This window comes from Suncus etruscus, chromosome 8 (assembly GCF_024139225.1).
Source record: "Suncus etruscus isolate mSunEtr1 chromosome 8, mSunEtr1.pri.cur, whole genome shotgun sequence".
In the NCBI taxonomy this organism is placed as follows: Eukaryota; Metazoa; Chordata; class Mammalia; order Eulipotyphla; family Soricidae; genus Suncus; species Suncus etruscus.
In genome coordinates, this window is record NC_064855.1 from 7184112 (window position 1) to 7205110 (window position 20999).

General features: G+C 36.0%; 2 protein-coding genes across 3 annotated transcripts in view; both read left to right on the top strand.

Moving 5' to 3' along the window:
- TMEM123 (transmembrane protein 123) overlaps window positions 1-20999 on the top strand; it is a 639759-nt gene that overhangs the window by 485601 nt on the left and 133159 nt on the right. The gene's annotated exons all lie outside the window — the stretch shown is intronic.
- Window positions 1-20999, top strand: part of TRPC6 (transient receptor potential cation channel subfamily C member 6) — a 73930-nt gene that overhangs the window by 32641 nt on the left and 20290 nt on the right. Inside the window, exons 2-6 of the mRNA XM_049778551.1 lie at window positions 4985-5759; window positions 13068-13253; window positions 14762-14926; window positions 16194-16410; window positions 19076-19309. Of these exons, the coding sequence (XP_049634508.1) occupies window positions 4985-5759; window positions 13068-13253; window positions 14762-14926; window positions 16194-16410; window positions 19076-19309 (1577 nt within the window). The remainder of the gene's footprint in view (window positions 1-4984; window positions 5760-13067; window positions 13254-14761; window positions 14927-16193; window positions 16411-19075; window positions 19310-20999) is intronic.

Consider the following 20999-nt stretch of genomic DNA (forward strand, 5'->3'; position numbering starts at 1 on the left):
TCTTACTTCACCAACAAAATGAGAGAAGTGTGAACTCTATGCACTGAGTTGGGAACCAGAAACAATAGATGAAAAATATTGTGCATGTTACATATATATCATCTGTTTATTTTTTTTTTTACTTTCTACCAGTTGCCTGAATGGATTTAATAATTTGCTTATTTTTATCACTAATTGAAATCTTGTTTATATGTTAGAAAACAAGAAAATGTAAAAGTGAGTAAATATTAGAATCATTATAGAAACTTGACATTTTATCAAATGACTGAATCTGAACTATCATTGTTTTTTCTTTTTTCAGATCTCCCACTTATGCTTTAATTTGGTTTTGTATGTCATTTTTTTCCTTTTTTAAAATGATCTTCAATAGATCTCTAGGCAATGCATTTATTTGATAGAGTAACCTTTGGGATATTAAAAAAGTTTATATGTAATATGAGCAAATTATATCCTAGTTTCTCATCAAAGAAAGAGGTTTAAGCCCTTTGCTACTATGATTAGCCTTTGCCATATTTTGTATTTTTTTGTTCATGGGTTGTTTTTTTTTTTGGTTTTTGGGTCACACCTGGCATTGCTCAGGTGTTACTCCTGGCTGTCTGCTCAGAAATAGCTGGCAGGCATGGGGAACCATATGGGACACCGGGATTCAAACCAACCACCTTTGGTCCTGGATCAGCTGCTTGCAAGGCAAACGCCGCTGTGCTATCTCTCCGGGCCCTTGTTCATATGTTTTTGGGTGGTGCCTGGCAGGGGCTGAGAAGGTTACTCCTGTCTCAGTGCTCAAGAGGCTGTACAATCCTAAATGCTTAACTTAGTCTCCCATATGCAAGGCATGCACGCCGGTCTTTCGAGCTATTTAACATGCTTTGCCTATTTTTGTTTGTAGGATTGTACATACTTGTGAAAGTTTTTGGTTTTATAAGGAACAAATATACTTTAAATTTTATTTCTTCCATGAGAGGATTTATGCACTTGTCAGTTATGTATAACATTTTTGCAGTGTATCTTTCTTCTGAACATTGGGGATCCAATTGTGATGAAGTCCTTGCTTTCATAGGGTGAAAGAAAACCCCCCAATAATACTGCTACTCAGTCTTGTCAGTAAGGCTATCCAGGGTGCGTCATGTGGCCAGTGATAAAATAGAGCAAAAACAGTCTTGTTATAAAATTAGAATAAAACTCTTTTTCTAATCATCTATCCTCCTAATGTGGCCTGCAAAATTGCTAGTTGTATTGATTGTGATCCTTCAAATACCAAAGTCTGATTTCCCCCATGAAAAATTGTGTACTGAATAAAAAACCCATTATGAAATTTCTTCACTTCCTCCTTCTTAGGATGTCTCCTCTATTATTCTGTGCTTCTTGGAACAATTGCATGCTATTTCTATAGTTAAAACTGTAGTAGAATTAAACTATAGTAGAATTTTGATTTAATTAAAATATTTTCAATGATTTTTAAGGAAAAAATAAGTTGAGCTAGACACTTCATATGGAGCTGAATTTGTGGATAGACAGTTCCATTTGATAAAAGTGCATCCTTTTTAAGCAGGAAGTAAAGGAAATTAATGCACATAACTCTGTACTCAAGCACACAGTCCATTCAACTCAAGCTAATTTGTGCTGATGGCATTTTCAATACAGTTGGGTCATTCCAATGCTCACTATCTGAGGCAGCAGGCATCATTTCACCAGCAAAAAGAATCAGGAAAGTGAGGTAGGTAAAAACTCAGTTTTCATGACTTACTTAGTATTTGAAAGACAGAGGGATATTCTTTTCTAGGACTTCTATATATTGTGATAAAACAATTAAAAAAATCACAGACACTAGAATGTAATAGATATTATGCCTACTATGGCAATATAAATAAAGAATAATGAACAGAAAGTTCTCTTAAGTAGAAGAGCCAGTTTGCAAAAAATGTTTCCTTTCTAATTAGATGGTCTAAACTCTCTCTTGTGCTGACAGTAGGTCAGCAAATATTTGAGCTATAGTTTTTCTTTCTAGTAGATGGTTTTCTACATTGGCAATTGATTTTCAATTCTTCAGAACTTATTCTCAGAGAGACATTCAATCAAAATTTAGTATATTATGGAAAGGTTTTTAAAAAGTTTCTGTATATTGCATTTGAAAGTTAAGGATTAAAATTTGTGACAAATAACTTACCTTGAAGCATTGGTTGCTTTTCCAAACTGCATCTAGGGACTGGAAGGAGAGCTTACACTGTGCATTTTGTTCTGTCAACCTGCAAGCTCCTTCCCCTTTCTCATGTCCCCCATGCTCTGAGCACCACCTTTACTGTCCATGCAGTGTTTATATTTTCAGGGAAATCAATTGAAAATGCTTCTAAAAATATTCTGTCTATGCTTTTGCTGGTGATAGTGCTAAAGAGATTATGAAAATGCAGGTCTTATTTATTTTTATAAAATTATGTACTTATTATTATTAATATTTATGGTAATAGAACAAGACAGGCTGTGCTCTAAAACTAACAAGCATAATTTCTATGGAAATGTCTTTAAAATAATGGAAGCTATAGACATGAAGTTTAGAAGGAACTTGGATATATCTTTAGAATTATTGGCTTGTTAAGATAGGCATTAGAATAAACCAGTATTTAAAAATTATGAACTTTAACCAACTAACTATATTTCTAGTTATAACTAAGTATAACCAATTAAGGAACTAAGAAATGAACTATAAGCAACTCTGATTTATTCTACCTCAATGTCACTTTAGATGCGAATAAACAAATCTTTGAAACTAGTTTAAAATTTGAATCATGAATAAGTTTACTGATTATAATTTTTATTTCTGTAAAGCAACAAACCCTAGTCATATCTATTAGCACTTTAGTACTTGAATTTTAATAGATATCTTAACTGAAAAGTAACTAAAATGACAGACTTATTCTTGTTGAGATAAAAGCACATTCTTGCATCTATAAAAAACAATAAAACACCAAATTAAGTACTCTTTACATTTTTGATTTGAACTGACCTTGGAAATAATCCTGTGAAAAGGGCTGAAATATTTTTTTGTTTGTTTTATTTTGGTGACACCACACCCAATGGCATTCAAGGATTACCCCTAGCTCTGCACTCAGGGATCACTCCTGGTGGGCTCAGGGGATCAAACCCAGGTGGACTGTATGCAAGATATACACCTCACCTGCTGTACTACAGCTCTGGACTCACCCTTTGTACAATATTAACAAACATACTGAATACCTACTGTGAATTAGAAACTGATTCTAATTTAGATCAGTTTCTGTCTACATTTGAACATATGTTGTCTTTGCATCTCCCTTTGTAACACCCCACAATTTCCTTTTGCTTTGCTTAGTGTTTGTCTCCTTATCTATATCCAGTCCTTCTCTTTCTTGTTTTATTATTTTTTCTAGTACAGAACACTTGCACTGTAGTATTCTTAGTACTAGTATGTAAAGAAATGTGGGTTCTCTGGGTCTGGTCACATTTCGGAGAGAGAAATGGCTGTTTATGGGTTTTTTTTTTTTTTTTAGCTATTTGACATTGGATAATTTATGATTGTCTTTGAGGAGGACACATCTAATCTCTACCATCAATCACACTATTTCTTCTCTTCAATCTCCACCATATCCTGGACTTTTCCTATTCTGTAGGAATTTGTGCTCTTTGGATTTCCAGCAAGTGATCATAATGCTCAAAAAACTCGGGGTAGTCAGAGAGATCTTGTCTTGTATGCAACCAACCTGGACTCAACCTCCAGCACTGCATTTAATAGGAGTAAAGTGCCACTGGGTGTTATCCAAAAACTAAAAAATGAGTCTGAGATGAAAAATTTATAAATCATAAAGGAAAAATCACCATTATGATAATTTTGAGCCGAGAAATGGTTTCTCTCCCTATCATAAACTGAAGACCCATAATGAAGTCTGGACACCTCTTTGTCCAATTATTCAACAGGTTCTGCCCTATCTATCATCTTGATTACAATGTTCTCAAGTCCCCACTGAGTTTTCTTAGTAACACCTACCATAACTCAGCCCTTAATTGTTATCATGCTTAGTGGATTCATCTCTGGTGAGATCTTCATCTCTACCGACCTGTCCTGCTCTCAGACACCTCACTCCTGGCCATTCTTCCACTAACTCTGGCCCTAGAAGTTGTCAGATTCTGTTGTTACAGATTCATTTTAGCAAATAGGCAATAAGTTCACTTTGAGCCTCCATCCCCCACTAGACTCTAAGATTTATTTGTTTTGTTTTTTAGTTTGAAGTCACAACCAGATATGCTTGGGCTAACTCCTGGCACTCAGGGATTACTCTTGGTGGGCGCAGTGGACCATATGTGCCTTGTGCAAAGCAAACCCCTAATGTGCAAGACAAACTCACTAAATCATCACTGGGGTCCCTGACTCTAACATTGGCACGAGAAATAAAAGCTCTTCCTTTTTTTTTTTTTTAACCTTTTCAAGGGTCTTTTTTAGTGCTAACCCTGGTATAGGAGGGACTCAATAAATATACATTGGCTTGGATGAATTTGCTATTCTATTGAAGGGGGGTGTTCTGCTTATGACTGAAACCCAACTACAATCATGCTTGTAATCATGGTGCTTAAATAAAAAATTTATATAAAAATTACTTTGACTGAAAAAGAAAAAAATATTTATGCTCTATAAATTACTTTTAACTAGATTTTGTGTCTATACCACCTTTGAAAAAGACATATTAATCTCTATGTGAAAAGCACAGGAAGATTAGGAAATTGCTTTATTTTCCTTGCCAAATCAGAAATTCAAATCTGCAAAGTGCTTGGCCTTCTTAAAGAAGTTCTTAAAATCCATTAACAAATCAACATATGTTCCTTTTAAATCACTTTTGGTCTGGGAATGATGAGAGAGCATCTAATATACTTGAAGATGGCATTAGTTAAGGGAAAGGTTCTTAGCACACTAAAATATTCCTAATGTAATTTGTTCACAAATTTTTCTATTTTCTTACAGCCGGGGCACTGACAACAGACTGACTCACCGGCGGCAGACAATGCTCCGTGAAAAGGGGAGAAGGTTAGCAAACCGAGGGCCTGCATACATGTTTAACGATCACTCAACAAGCCTTTCTATCGAAGAGGAACGCTTTTTAGATGCAGCAGAATATGGCAACATCCCAGTGGTGAGGAAGATGCTAGAAGAATGTCTCTCACTCAATGTCAACTGTGTGGATTATATGGGCCAGAATGCCCTGCAATTGGCAGTGGCCAACGAGCATCTTGAAATCACAGAACTTCTTCTGAAGAAGGAAAATCTCTCTCGTGTTGGGGATGCCTTACTTCTTGCTATTAGTAAAGGTTATGTTCGCATTGTAGAAGCAATTCTGAGCCATCCAGCTTTTGCTGAAGGCAAGAGGTTAGCGACCAGCCCTAGTCAGTCTGAACTCCAGCAAGATGACTTTTATGCCTATGATGAAGATGGGACACGGTTCTCCCATGATGTGACTCCCATTATTCTGGCCTCCCACTGCCAGGAATACGAAATTGTGCACACCCTCTTGCGGAAGGGGGCTCGAATCGAACGCCCTCACGATTATTTCTGTAAGTGCAGTGAATGCAACCAGAAACAGAAGCACGATTCCTTTAGCCATTCCAGATCTAGGATTAATGCCTACAAAGGCCTGGCAAGTCCAGCTTACCTGTCACTGAGCAGTGAAGATCCCGTCATGACAGCTTTAGAACTTAGCAATGAGCTGGCAGTACTGGCCAACATTGAGAAAGAATTCAAGGTAGGTCTTAACAATTATACTTCACCCAATTTTACGTGTGAATTTTGTGCTCAGCCATGTGCTAAATAGTGTGGACAGTGTGTGTTTTTCCAGAAAACTCTTTATTATGCCTTTATATAGTAAAGGTTGTGAACATTAGTATGATCTAATATATCCCAAATATTAAATATTTATTATATTTACTCCTAATGAAGTTTAAAAATACTTTCATTTCAGACAGGGATATAGGGAGGTTAAATAAGGCCCAAGGTCATCACACATATAGATGGCAGGGTCATAATCAGAATGCAGTTATAATGAACCCTAATATTTAGGTTATTTCTGCTATAAGGCAGAATTATTAGAAGAATTATAATATATTATATATATTATATATATATTATATAATAATAGAAAAATTATTAGAAGAATAGTGACAATGCCTAAAGTCACCCACATACTTAACTCTGAACTCCCACTACAGTTTATGTGATTATTTTATAGGTATCTTCACTTTGCCCCACTATTATTATTCTTATGTGTTACTTCCGATATTACTTTTCATATACTCTGCTGTATATTGTTCAGATTCAGGTCCGGTTCATTAAGTATGTTTTTTCAAAGATAAAAATGTTCAGATATTAGTTGCAAACAGTATTTGTCACAGCATATCAGTAGTTGGTTCTTGGAAAATGTGAAAATCAGTTTGTGCTAGAGAAATATAACAATGAGATGGAATCATAAGAGCAACAATGGGGATGCAGAGATGTAGATCTTTAAGGAGAATGGGGAGACAGACTATGTATTCATATATATTTATATATATAAGGAATATTCTAGGACTGGTGTGGTAAAGGAATTGAACTAAGATTGTTAAAAATATAAAATTTCAGTTTTAAGATCAACAAACATTCAAACCTAAAGTGTTTAACATGATGATTATTGTTAACAATACTATGTATTTCCAAGTTGATAGTAGATACTAAAAATGATCACCTCAAAGGGGGAAATAAACTTTCTTTCTTTGTTTTATATCTATATATGATACATGTTAGGTAACTTGATTTGTTATTTTTATAATATATGTAAACAAAATTTAATTATTATGCACAAAGTTATGCAAGCTCTATGCCAATTAAAACACAATAAGAATGGCAAGAAAACTTGTTAATGCATGTAAATACAATTTTATATTTAATATGTATAAAAAATTTTTGCTTTGGTAGCATAACACTTCATAAACCTTAAACTTGGGCTGAATCCAAATATTGACAACAAACACTAAATCAATAAAAAAAAATAAAAAAAATTCTAGAACTTGATAAAAACAAGGAGAACATAAGATTCTGGCTTTTCTACTAGACTCAAACATAATCTTTAAGTCAAGAGATCAATATCAGATTTGTTAGGAAATTCATTTACTCAGTTGTCTAGTATCTTAGTTTAGTAGTCCAAATATGTACTCTAAATCCTTTTCTTGAACCTATTTCTATTTCAATCACTTCTGGTAACAATGTTTTATTGAATTGTCCCGTGATCATTTATCTTATACAGCAAGATTTTCTTCAGTTCTGTGATGATAGATAAGTAGCTTCCACAGAGCTTTTCCAGATCCTTTGTGCCTTTTGAGGGGTCTGTGCCAAGATTAGCACATGGCCCTCCAGACGCCTCTGCCTTAGAGTTGGAGGAAGGGGACGGTGGAGAAGAGCCTGACATGTCTGTCTGGAAACTGTTGCTCTGTTCTTTCTAGTGTTTAAATGTTCAAGAATGTTTGGCTTTGTTGGAAAGAGAAATACCTTGCTAGAAAGTTGAAAAATATGTTTTTGTTGATAGAAAGGAAGTGAGATTATTATCAAACGAAAGTGTCACTTAGAAGCTAAAGTCATTGCAGCAGAAGTGAGAGCTGGGCTGCAAACCATAGTGTAAGAAAAAGTACGATGGTTGATTTTTGTAATTTTATTCTAAGTGGCTTATACTTTAATATAAACATTTGCATTTTTATATAATTAGGAGAAAATAGCAAATTAGAAAATTAGAAATTAGAAAAGTAAGTAAGCTTTCCAAGAAGGCATAATTTTTAAGTAACTGAGCAAGAGTTCTAATGCAAGTATTATTAGCATCCTGCCATTTTCTTTCTTTTAATGAACAACAAAAATTTTATTAATCTACTACCTGCCACATCCCTTTCTGGCTTGTGAGGTCTCAAAATGAGTAAGATGCAGTTATTATTCTAAAGGACTGAAGCCTGTTCAGAAGAGGCATATACATAAACAAACAAATTCAGTAAAGTGTTGAGGTATGTGTGTTCTTACCTTTAAATTTCCTATTGAGAAAGAGTTAGTTTGACATAGGTGGACAGATAACATCCTATTCTGGGAGAGTTGTAAGATATGGCCAATCAGCAGTGTGGGTAGAAAGTTAGGTTTGGCAATCTGCCCTATGGGATTTCCCAAAGCCCCTGAAGTTGCCTGATTAACCTCACACTGCCTAACTTCAGTAGGACCTGGGAATTACTAGGTAAAGGGAGGAGGAAAGCAGGATATCAAACACTATAACAAGTTAAATAAGTAGCCATTGCTGATGGAAACTTGCCAAAAACGTAAGTTGCATCTAATTTATCTAGAAAAAATATATTATTCAATTCTTGCTTGAAACAACTGATTAATTTTTCTTTATCTCCATTAGTATTTGAATAATACTTGATTCAGAAGTGTTTAATGTTCATGATCCTCACAACCCCACACAACATGCACAAATGCTTACTAATCACTCATATCAGTGACAGAGCTTAAGATTAGCAAATTAGGGGCCGGAGAGATAGCATGGAGGTAAGGCGTTTGCCTTTCATGCAGAATGTCATCGGTTTGAATCCCGGTGTCCCATATGGTCCCCCGTGCCTGCCAGGAGCAATTTCTGAGCATGAAGCCAGGAGTAACCCCTGAGCACTGCCGGGTGTGACCCAAAAACCACACACACACACAAAAAAAAAGATTAGCAAATTACTGGTGACAATTACTCTGAAAGCAGGAATGCCCTAAAGTTAAAAGACAATTTATTTAGATTGCATCAATATATACTATTGTATATAATATATATTATTGTTTGTGATTACAATAATATGATTTATATTATAAAATACAAATATTTACATATTTATATGTAAAATAGCGTACTTTTCAAGAACAAAATTAATTTTATTAAATGCTTGTTTAGTAAGAATGTAGAATACTGGTACATAGAGTATGCGTTCAAAGAATGCATCAGTGAATAATTGTCTTATTTTCAATGCTACTCAAGAATTCCACCTATCCTTATATTTTCTAGCTTCATATATTATTTATATTAGTTGTAGAGATAACTGGTCCAAATAATAAAAATTAATTTATTGCATAACGTATACATTTTTATTTGCTTTTGTGTTGAGGGAGTGAAAATTCTTGGGATCATCTATACGAAAGCAACAGTAATAATCACCATTGACTCAGCAGTACGCTAGACCAGAAAGTTGGCGCTTGTTATCCTGGATAATCTTCAAAGCAACTCTAAAAAGTTTGTACTCTCTCAGCCCCACTTTACAGGGGAAGATGTTGAGGATTTTCAAGATTAAGTCTTTTGCTCTAAGTCAAGCAGTTAGTCAATGGCTACCCCAACTTCCAACACAAATGGACCTGTCTCCAAAGCCCCCAAGGTTTGCAAGTAATTTCCTTTTATTTTCCGGGCCACACCCGTTTGATGCTCAGGGGTTACTCCTGGCTAAGCACTCAGAAATTGCCCCTGGCTTGGGGGGACCATATGGGACGCCTGGGGATCGAACTGCGGTCCTTCCTGGGCTAGCATTTGCAAGGCAGACACCTTACCTCTAGCGCCACCTCGCTGGCCCTGTTTTTGCAAGTAGTTTCTATGGACCAAATTGAACTGCGTTCATAAAAAAAAGAGCTAGAGATTAAAATACAAATTATTCTACTTAAGATAGAATGAAGGTGACCCTTCATTTGAGTAGGCAGTTTTTATAAGGGCATTTTAATGTCTTACAATCTCTAAACTCTGCTCTGTTAGTCCATTATTAGTCATCTCTGTCCATTATGAAGGTTAATAAAGAGCAACACTTCTCACTTATAATATATGGTATGGACATAATCTTGAGATATTAAACCAAACTTACAGCTTCACTTTGTTTTTCTTTCACGCAAAAGCAGCATCTGGCTAATGAGTTATTGCCCACACTTCACTGAAGTAAAGCATAAAGGCTCTGACTGTTAGTATGAGAGAACCCTAAAGTGGGGGAAACATTGCTAGCTAGACTGTCAAAGCAGTAACAAGTATGTATTTCTAAAAGTAAAAAAGTCTTATTTTCTTTCAAAAATGTGTGTTTGAGTATGTCTTAAGAATGAGAAGTGAACAGTCACAGTATGAAGTAGCACAGAGTTCCTGCACTGTAGCCTCCCTACTGAAAGGCTCATAATCTCTTTATAAACATGTGACCTCACTTAAGTCTTTTATGGGTTTCTAGAGAGCTTTGATTTTTGACGATTACTGTTTTATCTTTAAAAGAATCTAGGTTACATCTAGAAAGACGCTTGAGAGGTAAGGTGCAGTAAATATTGTGAAAGCTCCATGGTACCTCACGCATGTCAATGAGTGGTTTGTTTTCCAATGTCCAATTTTCCCTTTCATTTCATATATTTTTATTATTTATTTTGTATTATATATTTTTAATAATTTATTTAATTAAGCACCATGATTACAAAAATGTTCATAGTTGGGTTTCAGTCATAGAATGTACACTGCTATTCACAAGAACAAGTTTCCTGCCACCAATGTCTCCCAATTTTTAATGTTGCAGCCAATTCTTATTAAGGGCATAGCATCAAGATATTAATATATTGGCTTTTTGACTTCACTATGCATTAGTATTTTTTGGGGGGGGCACACCTGGAGGTGCTCAGGGGTTACTCCTGACTCTGTGCTCAGAAATCACTCCTGGTAGACACAGGGGACCATATGGGATGTCAGAGATTGAACCCGGGTCTGTCCCAGGTCATCTGTGTGCAAGGCAAACACTCTACTGCTGTGCCCCAATTTTTAAAATGAGGATATTTTGACTTGATAGCTCAATGGGCTAAGTGCATACTTTACAGAGGCGAGTCCTGGTTGAATCTCATTGAATGGTCCATTGCATTGCATGGTCCCTAAACACAGAGCTAGGAGTAGTTCCTGAGCACTTTTGGGTATGTCCCTAAAACAAAAGAGCAATAATAATAATAATAATAATAATAATAATAATAATAATAATAATAATAATAATAGCTCATACCCCAGAGAATTTAACTAATGTACAATCACATGGCTAAAAATGGAGGAGCTGCAGTTTATTGAAGTTTATTTAACTTTAAAACTCCTCACTAAGGGTCGGAGAGATAGCAGAGTGGTAGGGCATTTGCCTTGCATGCAGAAGGATTGTGGTTCGAATCCCAGCATCCCATATGGACCCCTGAGCCCACCAGGAGCTATTTTTGAGCACAGAGACAGGAGTAACCCTTGAACATTGCTGGGTGTGACCCCCAACCCTCTAAAAAAAACCCTCCTAACTATACCATTGTGACATGACCAATATAAATAAGTATATATATATATACATGTATATGTATATATCATTGCTCAGAGTTTGCTTCTATAGGGGTCGGAAATGTGGCATAAGTGATAGTACACATATGTTGCATGTATAAAGTTTTGGGACTCAGTCTTCAGCACTTGGTGGTTTTGGAGAACTTCTGGGTATAGTCACTGCAACAACAACAAACATATATAAGAGGTTGTTCCCATGATCCTAGTTGATTATTTCATAAAAGAAGTAAAATTGTTCCCTTGTAAGTTTGCCTATACTATTTTACTAGGTAACCTATTTAGAAGTAGTTGAAACTTTTCTTAGCTAAGAATTTATCTTCATCAATTTGATCTTATAAAAATCCACCCAGATCTGCCATTACTAAAGTAATTTAAAAGTGACTGAACCATACTGAAAGATCACTTGACATGATTTACAAACCTCTTTGTAAATAGGTAGGTACCTGCCCAAGTAAGTATTTTACACATACCCAGTACGAGAATATTTTCCATAGTCTTCTCAAAAGTTAACTTACTATTTGCCATCAGGAGCAACTCATACATTCTCCTTTATCTTCTTCACTTGAGCCTCCTCAGTCACCTTTCCATTCTATAAAATTGGTGGCTTCGAAATGGAGACAACTACCTACTTGTGAAAAGCTGAATTTCAGAGCGCACCCTGCCAGGGAAGTTAGGGCAAAATGGAAAACTGTGTCTGAACTGCTGGCCTCCTAGTTCTTCAGAGATCAACATAGAAACTCATTTTACAAAGAAGGAACAAAGAGGCATAATTCTTAAGTGCAAAGAACTTGGGGCCAAACAGATTGATTTTGACATTTAGAGGCTGCATGATCTTGGACACATTATGTGACGTTATTTAGCAAGAGTACTATTTGGTTTCAATGAGATAAAATAATCCACTTGTAATGCAGTAAGCTCTAGCTAATAGGTTTTCTTAAGTACCATTGGTTTATTAAGGACCTTAACTCAATGTTCAGCAATTACAAAAACTACAAATTTTAGAAAACTTTGAATAAAGATGTAAATGTATAGTGTATGTACACCCGACTTTAATCGTTGGCATCTGAGTGGATCTGAAGTCTCTAAATCTTTCCAGCCAAATCTTGGGTTATCAGCAACAACTTACTACTAAAGAGTTTTCATTAATTTCCTTTTTTCCAAAGAGAAGAGTCTCAACTAACAAATTTTGCGTGATTACCTTTTAATTCTGTGACATGGAATATAAAGTTCTTTAGGAAATACTAATTAAACAGATCAATGCTAACTTTACCCTCAAACCTTTGTAAATATTCTGTCTCGCAAGTTAATCCACATCACTGCAAGACTTATTCATGTACATGCCATGCCATTACATTCACATTACATGGTGAATTTATAAACATAAAAATTGTAATGCATGCAAAGGAGGGGCAAAGCTATTTTCTTTACATTTCTCCTGAATTGAAAGTGTTCAGTACAGCATACTGTCTCTTGGCGATTTTGATTATGCACCAGGAAAATATTCTTTTTTAGGGTATAAAGAAAATCCTTTTGAGCTAAGATATTTCAGAGAACATGCAGCATCAGTTAGGAAAGATGGTAAAGAATTTAGCTTTTTCCTACAAACTGTCAAGTCACTGAACTCTCTTGCTGTATAACACAGTAAAACATGTTGTTTTTACATCACTGCTTTTTTTTTTCTCTCTTGCTTCTTGTTTTCTCTAGAATGACTACAAAAAACTGTCAATGCAATGCAAAGATTTTGTTGTTGGGCTCCTTGATCTGTGCAGAAACACCGAAGAAGTAGAAGCCATCCTGAATGGGGATGTGGAAACATGCCACAGTGCTGCAGACCAGAGTCGGCCCAACCTCAGCCGTTTAAAACTCGCTATTAAATATGAAGTGAAAAAAGTAAGGTCAGGCACAAAGCCCCATTGCTTGCTTCATATTGTATTGGTGCTAAATGATAAAGGTTGGCAGAAGCAACAAATGTTCTAATTATCAACTGTACAAGACAAGTTCTCTAGTATATTGTAGGAGCCCAGTGTGAAGCATTAGACTTGAATAAAGTCTTGTATGCACAGACTAGTACACTGATTGCCACTTTGCTTTACTTACTAATGGTCTCCAACTCCAATGATTTTGTGTGTCTGAATTGCATGGCCTTTGTCATGTCCAGGAGAAATACTTATTGGCAAAATTTCTAGTACAAAATTCATGTGGTAAATTTTACTTTTACATTTTTCCAATATCTGCTGTTTCCCTTGAAAACAGGTATACCAGTTTACACACACAACAATTGTCACTTCTTCCACAGTATGAGAGGGTATAATATATTTTACATTAGGAGGAGATACATATTGTATTATTTAAATCATCTTCAAGGTCAACCATCCTTAAAAATCCTTTATATAGCATATCCTATATCAAAACTTTTAGCATTATTCACGAATTTTATTGGTAAATTTAAACACCAGGGTTGTTCATAGTACAGTTTTTTTATAAATAAAGTTGTTCATGATTGAGTTACAATCACATAATGTATAACAACCTTCACCAGTGCACATTTCCTGCCACTGTCATCAATCTCCCTCTCACCCTCCCTTATGCCCTCTTCCCTCTCACACACCCTAACCCACTTGTCTCTGAGGCAGGCATTTTACTTCACATTCTCTGTCTCTCTCCCCCTATGTTAAATAACAGTCCTATGTCATACATAGGATTCTCTGTAAAAAATTAGCATATGAGAATAAATGTAATGCAAAAAGTAAAAATGTGATTATGAATTTTTCATTGAGTTTAGACGTAGATAAAAGAAAGTTAATATAAAACAAGGTTTATCAGGACCAGAGATAACCTAAAACTTATGCATATTTTGCACTCAGAATGCCCGAGTTTGATCCTTAACACGGCATGGTCTTCCCAGCACAAGAACTGACCCTGAGTAGTAAGCCATAATAGTTCTTTAGTTATAAGATTGAAAGGTAAATTAAATAATACACACATACAAAAAACAAGGTTATTAGCATTTTAGATGGTACAGAAAAGTGGTATCCTTCCTTTAAAATATAATAAGACATCATTACAGCAGAATCTTTACATCACTCCTCAATGGAAGAAAATATAATAAAGATCCTTGCTCAAAACATTTTTTATTATTTTTTATTATAGTGACTTTCCACAATTTTCCATGCTCTGAAAGAAATCCCATTAGCCATAAAAGAAAGTCTAATAAGCTAGAGTCTTCATATTTTTATAGTCACATCAGATCTCTACTTGTGGAGTAGACATTTTATAATCCCTCATTTAAATGATATTTTTAAAGAAAAGCACTCATAACAAAATATAACACAAAGGGACAGTTCAGACCAAATCTTTCTTTCATCAAGATGTTCAATGTCTTCTCTCCTCCCTGCTAGTTTGTGGCTCATCCAAATTGCCAACAGCAGCTCTTATCTATTTGGTACGAGAACCTCTCTGGATTGCGGCAGCAGACGATGGCGGTTAAGTTCCTAGTGGTCCTGGCAGTTGCCATCGGACTGCCTTTCTTGGCTCTTGTTTACTGGTTTGCTCCATGCAGCAAGGTATGTTTGCAAAGCCTGAACCTCTGCAGTCTTCTACAAACATGTCTAGTAGAATGCTTGTCGTTTTAGAGCTAGATACACCAGGAAAATTCTACTTCCCAAATAAAAATTTCAAGAATGTCAGACTTGAGTTTAAATAATATTATAGGTTTTAATATTACAAAAATTAGAAGTATTATTTTAAGAACATAAAAAAAATGGGGAGAAAATCAAGTCCACCTATAATTCCACCACTGTTGAGTGGAACGCTTAGTATTATGTTAATATTGGCATATTTCCTTTTTTATCATCTTGCTAGGTGTGCCTATGTATATAATTTTGATATCATAGTAAGTACCAAGCAAATAGTTTTATGAAAATTCCTCAAAGGTGGGGTTAGAGGAGAAATACAAGGATTAAGGTGCTTACCTTATATGGGGGCTATGCCCAGTTCACTCCCTCCTACTGGTTATGATCCAGCAAGTACCTCTAGGAATGATTCTTGAGTACAGAACCAGTAATAAGCTCTGAGAATCACCAGGTATGACCCCTAAATTAAAAATAAATCCCCTCCAAATTAACATTTTAAAATTCTCATTAAAATATGAGTTAAAAGTCTTTGTTTTGTTTTTACTTTACCAAATATGAACAGATAAATCTTGCTTTAAATAAAGGACAATTGTGTAATTAGTAATGTGTGATTTGATTCAGTGAAGAATAACTATTTTTAGGGACAAAGTACATTGTAACCCAACATAAAGATAGCCTCTATTTCTGTAAAAATCTATCTTTCCAGGCTCTGGAGAAAATAATATGTTGAGATGAAACCAGCCTTTCATTAGTGTGACAGGCTCGTTTAAATGCCGACTGGCTCCCTTAACAGGCACAATTTTTTGTTCAATATTGTTCAACACTTATATTCTTTATATTTTTGAAAGTAGGCCTAGGGAACATCTAAATGTCAGTTCTGAGAATCAGACAGGATCATTCTAAGGCAATGCGACTAATATGTCTGCTGCACCATCAACCTAGAAGTGCAGAAATATCATTTTCTGTATTCTCTTACCAAGGCGTTCACTTGCCAACCAAGAATACCAGCATATGTAATGGTAAATGTGATCAGATTTTGTATGAGCCTAAAATTATTTTTCTATCGTTAGTTAAATGCAAATCATTGTCCCAGGAGATCTTAGGCATGCACAGATGTTCATTCTTGTCCAGCTGCACCTGTGTTTTGCTTCGCATAGAGAACAAAGTTAAACTTTTCTTTTGGTATGCACTGCAACAGATGGGGAAGATAATGCGTGGACCATTCATGAAGTTTGTAGCACACGCAGCTTCTTTCACCATTTTCCTGGGCCTGCTAGTCATGAATGCAGCTGACAGATTCGAAGGCACCAAGCTCCTTCCTAATGAAACCAGCACAGATAACGCAAAACAGCTGTTCAGGATGAAGACGTCCTGCTTCTCATGGATGGAGATGCTCATTATATCCTGGGTAATAGGTAAAGACTGATTGTCCTGTCATGATTTATTTTTGCAGCTTTAGCAGTTGAGCTAAATGATATCCTCACATGTTAATTATAAAAATGTATACAGTGTACTACACAAGGTGATTTTCTTTGTGCTTTCCAACACCCAAAAATCCTGGGTTATTGTCAATGCAATCCATAGTCTTCACTTATGCCACATGATATTTGAATTTCAAAAAATAAAAGCCATCATGGAAATGAATAGTATGGTATTAACAAACCTTGTCTGTCAATGACAAAAAACCTGCCACTCACATTTCAGGACACATATGATTTTTATAAGCTTAAAAGTGACATTCATTTATGTTTAGATTTAATAGGAACAAAAGCCAGAATCCCTCAACTTAATGGACATTTGTACCAGAAACTTTACATACATCAATTCACACAATCTCTACATTTCACATGTTCCTAATTCATAATATAATAATAACAGCTTCATGGTAGCATTTGTGTAAGGATGCAGTCATTTGCTTGCAATCTACATGATGGTAAGTGAGGTAGAAGAAATACAGTATTAGATATCACATTATTTGTAGATGGAATCACTCATTCACATGGTGTGTCATGAAACAATGTGCATAAAAACTATATTTTAAGTATATATATATATATATAAATGAGTGAATTTATTCATTTCTGGGTTTATGGGCTATATCCAGCAGTGTTCAGGGCTTACTCCTGGCCCTATGCTCATGATTTACTCTTGGGATTGCTTGGGAAACAAGGCTCAGTGTTGAGGATAAAACCCGAGTCCATAATGTGCAAGGCAAGTGTCTTAATCTTGTGCTATCTTTCCAGCCCCACACGAGTGAATAGGTATTAAGTGCCTCTGTTAGAAGAGGAAGCCTAGGGAAATGGTACAGTGCTTCCTGGTAGTCCGGGAACAGGTTGATAAATGTAACAGAAATGAAAATCTGTGTAAGAAATACACTCGAGGAGATAAACATCTGAATGAGGAGGGACAGAGAAGACTTTCCTAGACAATACCTTCAGTCTGAAGTTTTGATAATAAGGAAATATTAAGTGGATGGAGTGATTTGGGAGGGAGAGGAGGGGGTATAAAAGGAGAATACTACAAAGTGTGAAAGTATTAGAGATATGATGTGGAATTTGCTAACTCCTGGCACACTGGGGACCTAGAGAAGAGTTGTGTGATGAATGACAAAGGTGGTGAAAGAGCCACACATTTTCTGCTATTGGCCATGTAATCTAATCATATTTTAGAAATTATCCCTGTGGTTGTGAGGTAGAGTGAGAGGTGAGTTTGGAAGCTAAAATATAACTGAAATGGCTGCTCTGAGAAGGAGGAATACCAGAATTCAGGCATTGAGGGTAACAGTCTGAGAACTTCTTTTAAGAAAGACAAACTTTGAAGAGAGGTGTGTACCCTGTGATGGATTACTAGGTGTTGAGTACAGTTGACTAAGAGGGCAAGTACAGAAAGAAATTCATGAATTCCATTAAAATATATTAAAATAAAAGTACACTAGATTATAAAATTATACAGGTCTCAGGTATAGACTTTTTGTTTTGTTTTGTTTTATTTTTTGTTTTTGGGCCACAGCCAGTGACGTTCAGGTGTTACTCCTGGCTATGTGCTCAGAAATCACTCCTGGATTAGGGGACCATTTGGGATACTGAGGTTCGAACCTTGGTCCATCCTAGGTTAGCGGGTGCAAGGCAAACGCCTTACTGCTTGTGCCACTGCTCCATCCCCAGTTGTAGACATTTTTGTATCAATATCTGTATAAACTTTGTTTTGGGGTGTTTGAGGGACCATACTTGGCTATGTTCAGAGATTATTCTGGCTCTTTGTTCAGGAATCACTCCTGGCAGGGATTGGGGGAACATAAGGGGTTCTGGGGTCAAACTTGGGTTAGTGATGCTCAAGAAAAGTGACCTACCTGCTGTACTATCCCTTGGGCATTTTTTGGCCACCACTCCATGGTAATAAAATACAGTAAATGGCTTCGATCATACTCTGTGGCAACCACATTACTTCAGTTTTGATTATGTGAGTGACAATGTGTGTTTTGGGTATTTTAGTTAAAGATTACTACAAGGGTTGGGAATATGACTCAGGATAAAGCCTTGCATGTATAAGACTTGCATTTGGTCCCTTGCAAAACACACACACACACACACACACACACACACACACACAAACACTCTACCATGAACATATATTTAATTGTTTTTTTTTTTTTTTTTTTTTTTGGGGCCACACCCGTCTGATGCTCGGGGGTTACTCCTGGCTAAGTGCTCAAAAATTGCCCCTAGTTTGGGGGGACCGTATGGGACTCCGGGCGATTGAACTGCGGTCCTTCCTTGGCTAGCGCTTGCAAAGCAGACACCTTACCTCTAGCGCCACCTTGCCGGCCCCTATATTTAGTATTTTTAAGTGTAGAACTAATGGAACAAGAATGTTGATTGTTTTAAGGATTTGAGTAAATTTATTCAAATTACTTGCAGCAATGCACTAAAATTGGTGGGGGATGGGTTTATGGCTGGATGAGTGGACAGAAGTAATTTCTAAAAGATTTAGTGCTAAAACATTTTAGATTTATTTTGTTTTACCAAACATCTAAGGCTAGAATGAAACTGAATTGACATCTTAAATCCTTTTCCAATATAGGCATGATATGGGCTGAATGTAAAGAAATTTGGACTCAAGGACCCAAAGAATACTTGTTTGAGTTGTGGAATATGCTTGACTTCGGTATGTTAGCAATCTTCGCAGCATCATTCATTGCAAGATTTATGGCCTTCTGGCATGCTTCCAGAGCCCAGAGCATCATTGATGCCAATGATACTTTAAAGGATTTGTCAAAAGTTACGCTGGGTGACAATGTGAAATACTACAACTTAGGTGAGTTCACAATATAGTCAATAAGAAAATTTAAAAGCCCTTTAAAATTCAAAAGATTTCTTATAAAGGAAAAGAATAAATTCTTTTTGCAGCATGAAATCGCTGCAAAGTTTCCAGCTTCTCCAGTGTGTCTGTCACCAAGCAAACAGAATTTATGTTCTAATTTTTCTACTAGCTGAAAAACTTTGATGATTTAATTTATTTTTGATTAAATGGTCCCATTTTTTTCCCAGGGTCAATTGGCTAACTACTTCACTGAAAATGTCTATATTATGACTTGTATTTATTTTCCCCTTTTTATTTGTTATAAATAGTACACATTTGAGTGACATTTTAATTTAAGACATAAAAATACATGAAAGCATGGGAACTGTTGAAACATACTTCTGTTCCTCTGAGAGGGCTCTTAAATAACACTACTTCCCATCCCAGGCCTTGCACTGGATGAAAAATAGAACAGAAAATTAATATGGAGGACAGATCATCACCTCAAAGACCAATAAGGTTCAGAGAAGTCGACACCATCTGAGTCTATCTGCCCCTGGATTCATAATAGTGAATCTCTCAAAATAGGCAGATGCTTTCCTTCAGTTCAGTTCCAGTTAGCAGAAAGGGCGCATCCTTCCCAAAAAGGGAATAACTGCCAGTGTCTGATCACGTGAGGTACTTCTGCAGAAGATTGTAGGAGGATTCTTAAGTCAACAAGGGCAGAGAAAATTAAGAATGCCCGATTATCCTTTCCACTTGAGAAATTCTTTACCACAGAACTGTGACAAATGGCATAAAAGTAGTTCCAATTATTTGCTTATGAAAAATCATTTTATGTAGAAATTAGGGTAAAAATTAAGATTCCCTTTGAATATTTATTGCAAACCCTCTGATAGTTAACATTTAATTAAAATGGCTATGATTTTTTTCAAATTTATTACATAAGAATTTCTTTTTCTTTTTGTTTTTAAATAACAATTTATTTAAGCACCATAGTTACAGGCATTTCATTGCTGGGTTCCAGTCATAGAGTGTACATTGCCCTTCACTGGTACAACGTTCCTGCCACCAATGTCCCTCATTTCCCTCCCACCTCCACTCCATGCCTGTCTCTGGAACAGGCATTCTGCTTATCTCTCTCCTTTCTAATATTTTGGTTTGTGCTATTGTCAATGAGAGGATGCTACACATATCACTTTTTTTTTTTTTTGGTTTTTGGGCCACACCCGGCAGTGCTCAGGGGTTACTCCTGGCTGTTTGCTCAGAAATAGCTCCTGGCAGGCACAAGGGACCATATGGGACACCGGGATTCGAACCAACCACCTTTGGTCCTGGATCGGCTGCTTGCAAGGCAAACGCCGCTGTGCTATCTCTCCGGGCCCCACATATCACTTTATCCCCTTTCAACACCCAGTTTTTGTCCAGACCGATCAATTCCAACTATCATTGTCATGGTAGTTATCAGTTCAGTTAGTGCTCTAACTGCATTCACTGCTCTTTGTGGATATTATTACCATATTGTTTTTTATTATTTTTCTTAATTCTACAGATAAGTGAGACTATTATATTTTATACTTGTCCCTTTGACTCATTTCATTCAACATAGTAGTTTTCATGTCCAGCATGAAAACTTTATTTTACAGAAAGGCTGAACTAGATGGCATTCCCACCATCAGTAAAGGAGAAGTTCCTTTCTCCCCAA